Here is a 13,997-nt window from a genome sequence, read left to right as displayed (position 1 = left end):
TGAAGTAGGCGAAGGAGGGCAGTGGGCTGTGGGGACTGAGTAGAGAGATGTGATGTAAGGATCTGAGGGGGGAGAAGAAGGTGGTAGAAAGGAGTGAATGGAGTTACTGAGATATTTTTACTGGTGTTGAGCAGAGGTGAAGAATCGAGATCATACCTTGGCGGAGAACGTTGAGAAGTAGAAATGGATGGCTGGAGGAGGAGGGGGGAAGGAGTGAGGTTATGGGAAGGCCATGGATACGGTGAGGTCAGAGGAGAAGGAGGGATGAGAGGAGAAGGGGCTGAACAGGTAGAGGAGGGAGGGAGGTCAAAAGGAGGCCACACGAGTGGGGAGAAGAGAGGTACCATGGGTAATGAAAGGTGAGTGTAGGGGTCAAGCAAAATGAAAGTTGTGGGAGAAGTGAAGGGCTGAGCAGTCAAAGGGAGGGAAGAGGGGGGAATTACCAAGAGGGGAAACAGGGTTGTGAAGCATGGGGGGGGGTATAAGATGAGGAGAGATGGAGTTGTGTGAGATCAGTGGGAGGGAAGATGTGCGACAAAATTTGGGGAATTATCAAAGAAAAACGGAATATAATTATTGTAAATGGTGCAAAAACGTGCTATATTAAAGTTATTGTATATGTTAGTAAAATGGAACGATGGGGAGATCCGTTTTCAAAATTCCAGCAGGTGGCGCTGTGCACTCTTGCTTACTGTACGTGAGAAGAACCATATGAATGAAAAGCCATCATCTGTGCGATTCAAGCTCAGCCCTCACATTGGCCCTGTCATCTCCTACTTAGTAAGAAGCAATACGGGAGAAATCAGAAGGAAGTACGAAAGAGAAAACAGCAGCCCCATGGCGTCCGCACTGTACGCCCTCGGGATGTCCCTGGACGTGAGCGGGGTGCTTCAGGCTGCTGCCTTGCTGTGTGTCGCCGGGTTGTTGCTGAAAGTCGTCACGCTCTATCTCCAAAATAGGAAGCTGGCGGCAGGTTTTGCAAGTTTCCCCGGACCCTCCAAACAGTGGTTCTTTGGTCACGCCAAGGAGGTAAGAGGGGGAATTTCCCAGCGCTTTGAGTCAGCCCGTCCAAGTGTAGCGAGGCATTGATGGTGCTTTCAGTAGAATGCAAAAACTAGGCGAGTCTCTCAAAGGCGCGCGACCGATGTACTTAACGTGGGTTTAATATACGCAAACTAAAAATCTAGGTTTCTGCTTCCGAAACCCACAGCGGCTTGTTTAGGTGTCCACTAAAGTCAAGGAGAAAGGCTGCGCTACCAAAAGATGAAAGTCGGGCAAAAATATCATGAAAAATATAATAATGAGTTTAAAAATGGTAAAATATACTTTTCATCATTTTAAAATGTATTTTCACCATTTATCACTGTGTCCATTAAGTGCATGCGGTTATTTCTATTGAAATTAATATTAAAAAAAGGAAACCTGACAGCTTTTCCACCAGTTACCCAAAATGTGTCACTTTGTCATGTTCTCTATTTAGATAATTATATTGCTATTAAATGTGAAGCAAGATTATGTTATACTAACTATACATACCTGAGTTGTTTGTAGAGCACAGGCAGTGTATTGTTGTATTTATTTATTTGCATAAGTTATTTAAAACCATTGCATACCTATAAAATCGAGCAAATATAGTTACGTAAAATCGCAATTACATTTAATAGTCAATATCACTGACATCTGATTGAAAATTTTGTTTGAAGCAGAACGGTTAGACCTAACGATTACGAGTTCATTTATAAGTATCAGTCTGTCTTGGGTTTAGTGTAGAGCAGTGTTTCCCAAACTGTGGTCCGCGCATCCCCAGGGGTCCGTGACACATTCCCAGGGGGTCCGTAGGCAACAGTTTTAAAAGCACAGAAACTTTCATGTATAATTAGCAGCTTTCCAGCAACAATAAAAGTGTCAAGAGAATGCCAGTGATTAATGTACCTGCTGGAGAGTGAGGAGAGTTTTGTATCGTTGGCAGCTTTGATTTAACTAATGTAGCACAGAGGGTTAATGTGCCTACTGCAAAGAACGGGTAAAATGCATCTTAAAAAGCAGTATTGTATGTGCCTAGGTTCGTGGTTACTGCTTTTGTCACAGAGATTCTTTTGTTACTGTGCACTTCATAAGTGACAATCGTAATCTAGCAGAGGGACCTATAAACTGTCATCAAAGAGCTGCTTGCAAACTGCATGGTACCAGTTAGTAACTTATATTTTGTCCCAGTTATTAATTATCCTGATGCTGCTAAAAAGATATATTTGGGTGGAATTACATTTTCAATGTTAAAGTCAATGCTAGCTACTGTGTTATGGTCTGAATCCTGAGTTTGTGCTTTTCCAGACCAAGTACCACACATTTTATATACACACTGATTTTACATGTATGATTCAATGTCTCTATATGTGTGTGATGTAAAGTGCTCTGACATCCTACAATAGTATGAGAGATGCTATAAAACAAATAAAATACATGTGACAGAGGGGCTATTACTTTAATATAAAATACTAAGGGTCAGGTGTACGATCTGTTTTTATATGCGCTAACGTGTTCGCGAACCCGTTTTCGCATGCAAAAACCTAATGGGCCATGTACATAGCCTATTTCGCGAGTCGCAATTTGTTTGTGACTCTCTAAATAGGTTTTGCAACTTGCTATTTGGAAGGGGCATTCCCTTCCAAATAGCGAGTCTCAAAACCATGTACAAATGTTTGCGGTCGCAAAACAGTCACAATTACCACCTACTTCAAGTAGATGGTAATGCATTCGCAAATGGGAAGGGGTCCCCAGGGGACCCCTTCCCCTTGCAAATGCATGCAAAATTATTTTTTAAGGGCAGGCAGTGGTCCCAGGGACCTCTGCCTGCCCTTAGAAAATGAAAAGAAAACGTTACATTTTCTTTTTTTTTTTAAATGCATGGTAAACAGGCTGCATTTTTTTTTTAAAACTGCGTTATTTAAAAGCAGTCCGAGAGATGGTGGCCTGAAGAGCCCAGCAGGCCACCATCGCTGGGAGGGCTGGCATTCCCAATGGGCTTGCAAATTGCGAGAGGCTCAATAATATTAATGAACCTCGCAATTTGCGACCCCATTGGGAATCCCAAAAAGTGTTAAACACACTGTTGTACATTTCATTTAGCGACTCGCAATTTGCCACTCGCAAAGTGTCGCCAATTGTGAGGCGCTAAATGAAATGGTCGTACATCTGGCCCCAAAATCCTTAGTACTTTGAGTATTTGTTTTGTGCACACATGTGTATTTTTTTCGAATTACTGTTTTCATGTTTGAAATTTAACTCATACAAATTGCTTGGGGGTCCCCCGCTTCCAGTGGTAACTCAATGGGGGTCCTCAGGAGTCAAAAGTTTGGGAACCACTGGTGTAGAGGAATGCCCAAGGTTGATCAATTCTTCCCATCAGAACTCCATTGCTTATCCCTATCCCTTTAGCAGCAAGAGAATGATTAGCTCACAATCAGTTCTCTCAGATAAAGTGCATGTGCTTTGTAGACTCCTAAAGACTAAAGCTGGTGTGAGAGTATTTAAATGGAATAGCCTGTTTGCAATCTTTATTTGAGACGCTGAAAAGTAGGATAAAGCGCAGGTGCCAATTTATAGTATCTGAGGTTGGAGGTAAGTAGGTGCTAATGCGAATTCCAGTGTCTTGTGTTCTTATCTCAGAGGTGGCTGTCCTTCTAGAGGAATTACTGTGGGCTCGTAGGGTGCTTGCTGTTACCGATGTATAGTGTGACCATCACGACAGCGCTTCAAGTTCTTGTTTTCTCCCTTTTTAATTTTTTTTTAATGAAAGCTTAAGAGGTTTAGTGCTGAGGGGAGATTTATTTGTCACCCGAATCCTTTGTGTAATAGTCCAATATCAGTTTCGGGACATTGTGGCGATGTTGAAAGATACCAGGGCAAGGGTGAAGAGCGTCCCTGAGTGTTTGTATAAACCCCCAACAGTGGTCCAGGGTGGAGGCGTCCGTTTGTGAGAAGCATATAGCTGATGCCTCTAAGCAAGTACGAGCTCCTTGTCTCAGAAATAGTGATAGATTCATCATTGGCATGTTTTGTGAGTCTGTAATAGCGATTATTAAGGAATCGCTATTACAGACTCGCAAAACGGGATTCATGTAGAAATCGCAATATTTATTGCGATTTCTACAGCTTCCTTATTTGCGATTAGCTAATTGCTAATCGCAAATAAGGAATAACTCCCCATTCATTCCTATGGGCTTAAAGGCCCATAGGAATGAATGGGAAGACATATCAATGTGCGAACCGCTATTAGCGATTCGCATGTTGAGTTTGCGATTTCAAGGGTGCAGGGGTGTCCAAAGGACACCCTGTTGCACCCCAGAAATGATATTGGATGCTGGTGTTACTCACACACATGTCCCAAGGACATGTGTGTGTGTAACATACAACCTAAGTTTCCGATATTTACCACAAGGTTTGACTTCGCGGTAAATAGCGGCCAAAGTTGCGAATTTACATTTTTTAAATGTTTCATGAATTGCATTTAAGGAATCTCAAATAGAGATTCCTTAAATGCAATTCCTCGCAAATTTGCGAATTCTATGATAGCGATTTTTGCATTTGGGATGAAGAATCCCAAATGCAAAAATTGCGCTCGCAAAGGGCCAGATTCTCAGAATCTGTCCCTTTGCGAGACGATTTTACTTTGATGAATCTAGCTGATAGTTCCCTGAGTGAAGTTCTCCCTTTGTGGGCCATGGTGGGGCAGCAACACCAAGGATGCAACTATGATTCCTGCTTGTAGTTGCATAATCTGCAGGCTCCTCTGTCTTTTTGGTTGGCCTAGGCTCGATTAAAGTCTGATATCGGTAAGCCTGCATTAGCATGTACATGATCTCTCTTCGAGTCTCAGAATCAAGGGAAGCTAAGATGTAAGGCTGGGGTTTCGATACCAGATATGAAGAATTCAACGGGGCCATGAAAAGTGTTGATTTTAATGAAGCTTGATCTTGCTGGAATAAGGCCAGTTTTACTTGTCTATTAATGGTTGTTTTCCATGTTGCGTAGGAGATAGAAATTGCTGACATTGCTGATTGATTTATCTCTGTTGTAGATAATGCTCTCTTAAGCTGGTTGTTCCACAAGGAACCTGGTTTTTCAAACATTTTCCTTAGGCAGCCTTTACGGGAATTTTCTGGAAATTTTAAGATGCAGATATACTATTTGAGAAAATAAGCCTCTGGTAAGAACTTGTTTCACCAGCCCAAAAGCCAATCTGACTTTTGCTCTACGAAGGTATTTCGGAAGTTGAAAGATTTTTTTATAACCCATGCTCCAGGATTTCCGAGCAGGCTCCGGGGAAAGCTTGATGTCCATATTGGAGTTCTGGGAGAAGAGATGCTTGAATTACTTTCTTTATTCCCTCTGCCTACGGGCTTTTCAGGTTATTCTGGAGCCTGATAAAACCATAGGCGATTGCAGTTGATTACTTTTTCAGTGCATTTTATAAACAAAGATTGAGCGGATTCTGTGAACCATACCCACAGATACTTATATTTGGGGGCTGACGTGATGGTTGTGGGGCCCATAGTGCATGAGATTTGTTTTTTGTTTTTGTGGTGTCCGAATACAAGTAGTTTTGTCTTGTCTGGGTTAATGGTAAGAGAGTTCATTACGCTGTATTCATGTTGACTGGACTGTGCTCATGGAAGCCCCACTTTGATGTGGTCCATAATGACTATATCATCTGCGTATTGAAGGATGTGAAGGGATCTATGTACTAGACGAGGCAGAGCAAGACAGCTGGTAGTCAGGGTTTTTCCCCAGATCTGCTGTATGTAGATTAAAAAGTAATGATGCTACACATAGCCTTGTTTAGCGCCCCCTGTGGTGAGTATTTTAGCTGATAGTGATGTCGAGCCTGTTTTCACTCGCACCCATGTTTCAGAGTAGGGTGAAATTATGGCTGTTTAAAGAGGGGATGGGATGCCCCACCTTACTAATTTCTTCCACAAGGTCTGTCTGACCACTTTGTCAAAGGCCGTGAAGAAATCAATAAAATAGCAGAAAAGTGGGGGTAGGTGTGCTGTGAGGCTTGGTGGCAAAGAGCAAATTGTGCTACGATGGTATCTGTGGTAGCTGTCCTCCCCAAAAGCCTGTTTGAAAGAAGGGAAGCAGTTCATTTTCTGCCACCCAGCATTCCAAATGTTTTAATAGGATTCGGGCATATGCTTTTGCCGGCAAGTCTAGCAGGGCTCTTAAGCAAAAGTTGCTTGGCTTTAGGGGATTGCCTTTTTTTAAAAAATTGGTATTATGTTGAACCTCTTCAGGCTTCGGGGGTGTGGCCCAGTGTGTAAGCTGAGTTAAACAACGGTGTTAAGAGAGCTACCCAATCGTCTTGAGCATTATTTGTTTATTTATTTATTTTATTAAGGAGTTTTGTATAGCACTGGTCAGACCAGAGTGTAGCGGAGCGCTTTACAACAGATTTAAAGCAGAAATTACATAAAAAGGCATAGGTAGACATAATTGTTCGAAAGACCCAGTATGCTGTGCGTCATTGAGGTAGGGAAGTCCTGAGATAGCCTCGATGAGTGCACAATGTCTTGGGTCGGGGAGTGGGAAAGAGGTAGATAGTGGTGGAACATTGTCAAGGGGCTGTAAAGTGCAGGGAGAGGTAGGTTGTGGCGGAACATTGTCAAGTAGCTGTAGAGTGAAGGAAGAGGTAGGTTGTGGTAGAACATTGTCAAGGGGCTGCAGAGTGCAGGCTTGTGCATTACGGCGGCAGTTCTCGGTTCAGGAAGGCACGTTTGAGGTAGAGGTCTTTTAGGAGTCTTTTGAATTTTATAAAGGAAGGGATAGTCCTGATATCGGCTGGGGTGGAGTTCAAGATCTTGGGTGCATTTCCAGCGTAGAACCGTGCAGCGGTTTTTTGTTTGCGTGTTTTCATAGGGATGAGTAGCAGGGTGTTGGAGCTCATGAGGCTTCTTGTTTGGCCGGCTTTCTTGAATTTGGAGGCCAGGTATTCAGGTTTCCCTGTGTGCAAGGCTTTGTGCATGAGGCAGGCAGTTCTAATGGTTGCAGAAGCAAGCTAACGATCGTTCCTTGAGCATATTGAATATTGCTAGCCACTCCTGCTCTACTTGAGCTAATTTCAGATCCCAAATAGCTTTTTTGTGTGCTCTCTGTGCGTCCTTTGCTGCCTTTAGGTTTCCACTTGTTGGATTGAGTTTACACAGACGAATGGCCCTCCTTAAATTCTTCCGGGATGGAGTAATGTGCCGTTTGAAAAAAAAAATTGTGGCTGGCTTTGCTGTTGCTGAGTAGGAGTGGAGTGACCCCTCCGTCCCAAGACAACTTCTAACAATTCTTTGGTCATAGTGTCCCATTGTATTAAGAGTTGTTCCCGGGTTGATTCTTGTATCTGCTGTTTCCGATACAGAGCCATTTTACCACCTGGGCGAATACAAAAGTCGCCATTTGATTCTTCTGACTAGTGTCTTTGTTTCAGCTCCTGTTGATGGTTTAAAGTCGAGGGTTAAGACTTGGGGATTGTGGTCACTCTCTTCTCAGTATGTTATTTCAAAGTTCAGAAGGTGATTTGCCAGAGGGGAAAATATGAATATGTAATCGATTGTTGAGATTCTTTTGAAGGTGGGGCTGGTCGTATTCCTGCAGGCAGTGTATTGAATTATTTAAATGTGCTTTCACACTGGATGGTTAAGGAAAATGATAAATAGTGTAATTAAGTGATGGTCTGTGGATCACACTATTTAGCCAATTGGGGAAGCCAAGATTTGAGTGCAGGGTTGCATAGTGGGCAGTTCAGAGACTTTAGGGCTAAATGATTTTCTTCTTAATGCACAACGCCAAAGCTTTGTGTACAGTTATTGAAATAATGTCATTCAGTTAGTGTTGGTCTACATAGTTCAATAAATACTCTTATCACACCATAAATAAAACTAACACTATACACACATGTAAACATAAGATTTAAGAGTGCGCTTTTCTGTTTGGAATATTTTCACAGACACTGTTCAAACACAGTGACAGAACAGGTCTGTCTTAATAACCTCTGTACCAGGCCCACTCCCAAACTGCCATGCATGTTATTCTTCACATATTCTTTCCAATAAAGTCTACAAGCACATGTGTGTCTTGTTTTTTGAGCTATATGTTGGCCACAGTTTATTTTGCATAACATGTACGAATTACATTTTTCGTTACAGTACCGTGGTCATGACGCGCTATGACCAGAGCTTAATTTGAGCCGGTGCTTTCCGCTGCTCCACACCATCACCTTATTGCCAGTACCGGGGCTATGACAGCTTGCCACATGGTGGCTCTGTCATGCTAATTTATGTATAAACACTACAACAGCAGTTTATTTGTTCAATTTACATTAACAATGACTAATACCAGCCTCCCAAGCCATTCTTCTGGCTTTGGGGGGCTGGAAGAGTCTGACTTCTCACACTTGTAGGAGTGTGAGGGTTAGTAGCAGTTGTATGACATTACAACGCGGGCTTTTACCCCGCGTGCCATTACAACGCTGTTTTTACAACGCAAGTCGTTACAACGACTTGCGCTGTAAGCGCTGGATAGTGGAATAGTTTAACTCCAGCCCACATGACAGTAGGGAAGGTGTTGGAATAGAAAATTAAACTGTTTCTTTTCCAACAGCGCCCTCCAGCGCAAGTCGTTGAAACGACTTGTGTTGTAAAAGCAGCGTGGTAATGGCAGCGCGTGGTAATACTCTCGTTGTGATGGCTGCTCACCTTAGTAGCTGTGTATGTACTGTCATTGGCAGCTGGCATGGGTTATGTGAGGTGTTATCTGCAATGGCCTCCTGACGAGGGCCCCGGCACTTATCCTTTTACAAATTAAGCACAGGGCCTATAACCAGGACATGAACCAATGTCACAGGATGTCATAAATCATTTTGACAAGCTCATAAATCATAGACATGACAGTTCATTAATCGATCCATTTAGTGGTCATAAATCCTGTTGACAGGCTCGTAAATCATGTGACAGGTCATATTCCCAACGGCTGACAGGTCAAACGTCAGTTCTGATATATCACAATCATGTTCAAGTCAAGTCAAGTCAAGTCAGGTAATTTATATAGCGCACTACATACCCAGAGGGTCTCAAGGCGCTTGGGGAAGGGTGGCGAATTATTTGTCGAAAATCCAGGTTTTAAGCTGCTTTCTGAAGGCTAGGTGGTTTTGAGTGAGGCGGAGGTGAATGAGAAGGGAGTTCCATGTTTTAGCCGCTAGGTAGGAGAAGGATCTTCCTCCCATGGTGGATTTGTTGATGCGTGGGACCGCAGCGAGGGCTTGGTTGGAGGAGTGTAGCTGGCGGGAGGGGGAGTAGAAGGATAGTCGCGTGTTGAGGCATTCTGGTCCAAGTTCGTAGAGTGCTTTGTGTGCGTGGGTGAGGAGGCGGAACGTTATCCTCTTATTGACAGGGAGCCAGTGGAGGTCTTTTAGGTGACCGGAAATGTGGTCTTTGCGCGGGATGTCGAGTATGAGTCTGGCTGATGCGTTTTGGATGCGTTGGAGTTTTCTTTGGAGTTTAGCGGTGGTACCGGCGTATAGGGTGTTTCCGTAGTCCAGGCGGCTTGTAACTAGTGCGTGAGTGACCGTTTTTCTAGTTTCGGTGGGGATCCAGCGAAATGTTTTTTTGAGCATGCGGAGGATGTTGAAGCAAGATGATGAAACTGCGCTGACTTGTCTGGACATCGAGAGAGAGGAGTCCAGGATGACGCCCAGGTTCCGTGCGTGGTCCGTTGGAATGGGTGCTTTTACTAGGGCAGCTGGCCACCAAGAATCGTCCCAGATGGAAGGGGAAGTGCCTAAGCGTTATCTGTCTACCGTATTTGTGAGACTTCGTAGTTTGTTCAGGCCATCATACATGCAATTTATAGGGTCATAAGGTTCCCTTTAACTGATTGTGTTTGGGGCTAGCCTCCCCCTGGAATTAGGCCCCAAACTCTCTACCTTGTTTGTCCATTGTGTGCCCTGCCATTTGGCAGGTCTGGGCCGCGAGTGCCGTCTTCTCTTGTTCCCTCTCCTGGCCTACTCACCCTGCCGTAAGGCATCCCAAGGTGTGTGTCCTTCCTCCTCCACATCGCCCTGCTGGTGTGTCTCCTTATCAACAAATGTACCCCTTCTTAGCAGCCATGCTGCAAGGGAGGCTTGCATCTCCATCCTCTCCTCCATCCTCTTTGTCGATTTCCATTTCTTCTTCTTTTTTTTTTAAAGTTCATCCTGCCAGTGCCATGGTTATCCCTAGGTTGGCCCCGAAAACTTTCAACCCTTCTTTTGATAGATGCATCCCGACCTGGGCATAAAACTCCTGGTGCCCACAGACTGCTGTAGGAGAAAACCGCCAAGGCCATTGCAGCTGTCTAAGAAACTTGGTGCAAGGACTAATGATAAAGACCCAGTGCTGGCGGTTTGAGTGGGTGCAGCGCAGAGGGGATATAATTTTTGAACAAAAAACTTTTTAACCAGCAGTCTTTATAGTTTTAATGTGATCATTTTTTACTCACCAGTTATATTCTTTCTTACTGTAATGATTTTCATTAATTGAACAATTAATAAATTCATTCTAGTCATTCCAGGTGCCCTAGGTAGATCAGCCCATGCTGAATGCTCTCCAGCCCATTGGTTTTGTAAAATCTGCTGGCCGCTGTTTCCTCCCAGGACTATCCACTGCCTGCCACTGGTTTCAGACCATATGTTGGTGGTACTGCCACACTGCTTGGCCGCCTATGCCAAGCCTGTTTGGGCGGGGTGGAGATCTCTCCTCCCGAGCTGTGCGAGGCACTGCCTTCCAGTTGAATCACCACCACCTCGGGGTGCCATGCGGATACCTCCTTTAATTCCCTTTGGGTAGCAGAACGCTGGTTCCATTTCTCGCAGTTGCGTGCAGGCACAGTCTGATTCTATTCAGCCACCCAGCCTGTCGTCTCCACTCATAGATGTCATAAATGAAAGAAAAGAAAAGAGACAGTCATATACCAATTTTGGAAGGAGTGATGTTGCACACATTCACCAATAACTCATTTGCTTGACTAACGCAGATAAAAACTGGCTTTGCTAGACACGCATACCATGGACTTCGGGTGAACAGGACAGAGGGGACCCTCTTAATTCACCGCTTTAAGAAACTATCATTGTAGCTGCACACACAGACACATTGAAACACCAAGGAATGAATACTTAGCCCTTGGAGTTAGCATTGTAGTGTGCAAGGAGGCACCTTTTGTTTCTACCCTCTAAAGCTTTTTTTTTGCCATGGTTGCTCTGCACTTTAGTGGTTGGACAGCCTGCTGGGTGATGCGTGGGCATTTTTACATGTTTGTCTGGATTCTTGCCCAGCAATTAGTCTCCATCCATGGTTCACAACCTCCTGGCTGTACCCCTCTGTTACAGTTGTCATATTTAATGCCTTTAGATCTACAAGGGATTGCCCAGAAAACACAATGTAACATGGGGGACTAACCTACTTCTGTTTAACATTCTACTGAAAACACTACACTGCACATCCACCTAGTGCCTTAAGTCTGCAGCTGTTTCCTTCTGTGAAAGTGTGAACGACTTGTAACAGTGAGCAAGCGTCTCAGCAAGCTTACCATTGAGTCCAGCAGTATTATTAAATTTAAGCTAATCAATAGGCTGCCGCGGTCAATATCCCAGTTAGTAGGCTGGTGTCATGTTGAATTACCCACCAAGACACATTTGCCTGCTTGTACCCCTCTTCAACCAGAAAGGTAATTTATGCTGTAAGGTTTGTAAAAGATTTTTTTTAACACAAAGTAGAAATGCCTCCCATGAAGCTACCGTCCTAGCTTAAGGCAGTTGCGTGTTTATTTTGCTTTGCTTGTAAATGTATGGCCACTGCTGTCAAAAATGGCAATACCAGTTGAGCTACTGCTATAATATGGCGGGGGTGATGTCCTATATCTTATTGGTGCTCAAACATGCACTTATATTCTCATTATTATTATTATTGTTTTTTTAAAATTGGGTCCGACTATCCCGGTTTGATGTACACACTCTGCGTCGCGTGCTGGACAACCACACCCCTACTTCTATTGCAGATCGCCCTTCTCGAAGATGGCAGTCAGTGGATCGCACTGCGTGAACCTAGGGTCCTGATGCCATTTCCCACTTACCCCAGAGAATCAAGACTCTTTTTAATAAAATGAAATAAAACATTATTACTAGAGCATGCTTCACATATCTACACAGATGTGTTCCCATGCTCCAGAGAGGCACCCCACACAGGCTCTATTGGCTTCTCTTATTCCATTAATATTACTTTTAAAAGACTTTGATATGGCAGATGATGTCACTACTCAGCATAGGCATCTAGTGAATCATGCTTGCTTTGTAATTTGTAGGGACTGCGTTACCGCTCTCCCAATTATTTTGTGTGTTGGAAAGCGTAACCTATCGCCCTGCAGTGGGGTCAGAGCACTCAACATCACACACAACTTCAGAAGGGAAACATCCTTTACAACGAAACTTTTACAACGCAGTGCTTTTACAACGCAGGTTTTACAACGAAAACCATTACAACGCATTGCGCTGGGGGGCGCTCTAGGATAGGGAATAGTTTTAATTTACTATCCAACACCTTCCCTAGTGTCCACGAGGACTGGAGTTGGAATAGTAAATTAAACTATTCACTATCCAGCACCCCAAAGCGCTATGCGTTGTAAAGGTTTGCGTTGTAAAACTGGCGTTGTAACCGCATGCGTGGTAAAAGCATGCATTGTAACATCATACATCCCTTTCAGAATGCATAAAGCCCTTTCCTGCTAATTCATAGCTCACTGTCCTATATTAGGTTGGTGACTTATGTACTGGCAGTAACAAGGGAATCTCTGTGACCAAAGCAGTATGCCGTAGCTATCTACTTAAACAATTCTATGATCTGCATGGCATACATTCTTCACAGCAGGCAGGTTAACCCTGTGCTACTGAATTTAGGAGTCAAAACTGCAACAGAATTCCAACCTCCTGCCAGTAGGCTCATTCAGCCACAGTTTTGTTTGGGAGAAACTGCCGGTCAGACAGGGAACTATGCAGCAGGGTGTTTTAAAACCCATAATATTTCCTAAGATGGCTTCACCAACTAAGGCCATATGACTTCCATGCGTTCCACAACATAGTTGCTTGTCTGGGAGGACGTCAAAAATACCCTAAGATAATATAACACCATGCCTGCTGCCCCCCCCTCTTTCCTCTCCCCCCATTTTGGAGGAACATTGACGTTGAGGACACAAGCGTGTATCGCTCGCTCTTCTTCCAGAGCCTGGTCAATTCATAAGCATCAGGCGGGAGGCACCCTCAAAATGGTCTGCTGTAAAGAGTCGACTAACACAGAAGTGGCTATTCAGCAGACTGCAAGGCTGCACCGGGCTGACACCCCAACTCAAATTAGGCTGCTGCTTGTGCTGCAGAGACCTTTGAACCGGATATGAACCAGCGACCCAAGGATGTCAGCTCCTCCACGGCATTCTGCTCTCTACCAACTGGGCCATTGCAAGCTCGCTCTTCCTTCTTTTTAGGTCAAGCCTAGAGTCAGCACATGCGCTGCTCTGTGAGGCCTGATGTCATTCCTTTCGGTGTTGGAACACCCCAGCACTTTTTTAATGGATGCTTGGTCTGCCTTCAAGGCATTCCATTGCTTTCTTTGGTTAATGGTGTACATCTGTCCCGCCTCCTGGCTTTTTTGCTTATGCTTTGGCAACTGGCCCGCTACTTGGATCTTTTCCTTAGTGGCCATATGTTTTGTTTCTGTGCATTACTTTTTCTTTTCACCATCTCCTTACAGCTCCATTGATTTTTTATAGTATAGTATAGCGCCAGCGCGCATGCACTGTTTGCTTCTCAAGACTGTTGTAGTAGAGTATGGGAGAGAAGCCGCGCCTACTGTCTGCCCATATTTTTAATTGGCGTGTGTCATTGTATTTGTAAATGCTGCCTTCGGATTCGTTAATAGGCTTGTTAGTCC

General features: G+C 44.1%; 1 protein-coding gene across 1 annotated transcript in view; it reads left to right on the top strand.

The window, feature by feature from the left end:
• Positions 1-699: 699 nt before the first annotated feature.
• The window catches only part of LOC147747134 (cytochrome P450 4B1-like), a 244,526-nt gene continuing 231,228 nt past the window's right edge, over positions 700-13,997 (top strand). The window contains exon 1 of the mRNA XM_086952391.1: positions 700-1,029. Within this exon, the coding sequence (XP_086808517.1) occupies positions 712-1,029 (318 nt within the window). The 5' untranslated portion in view covers positions 700-711. The remainder of the gene's footprint in view (positions 1,030-13,997) is intronic.

This window comes from Lissotriton vulgaris, chromosome 1_1 (assembly GCF_964263255.1).
Source record: "Lissotriton vulgaris chromosome 1_1, aLisVul1.2, whole genome shotgun sequence".
In the NCBI taxonomy this organism is placed as follows: domain Eukaryota; kingdom Metazoa; phylum Chordata; class Amphibia; order Caudata; family Salamandridae; genus Lissotriton; species Lissotriton vulgaris.
This window is presented reverse-complemented; position numbering and strand designations above follow the sequence as displayed.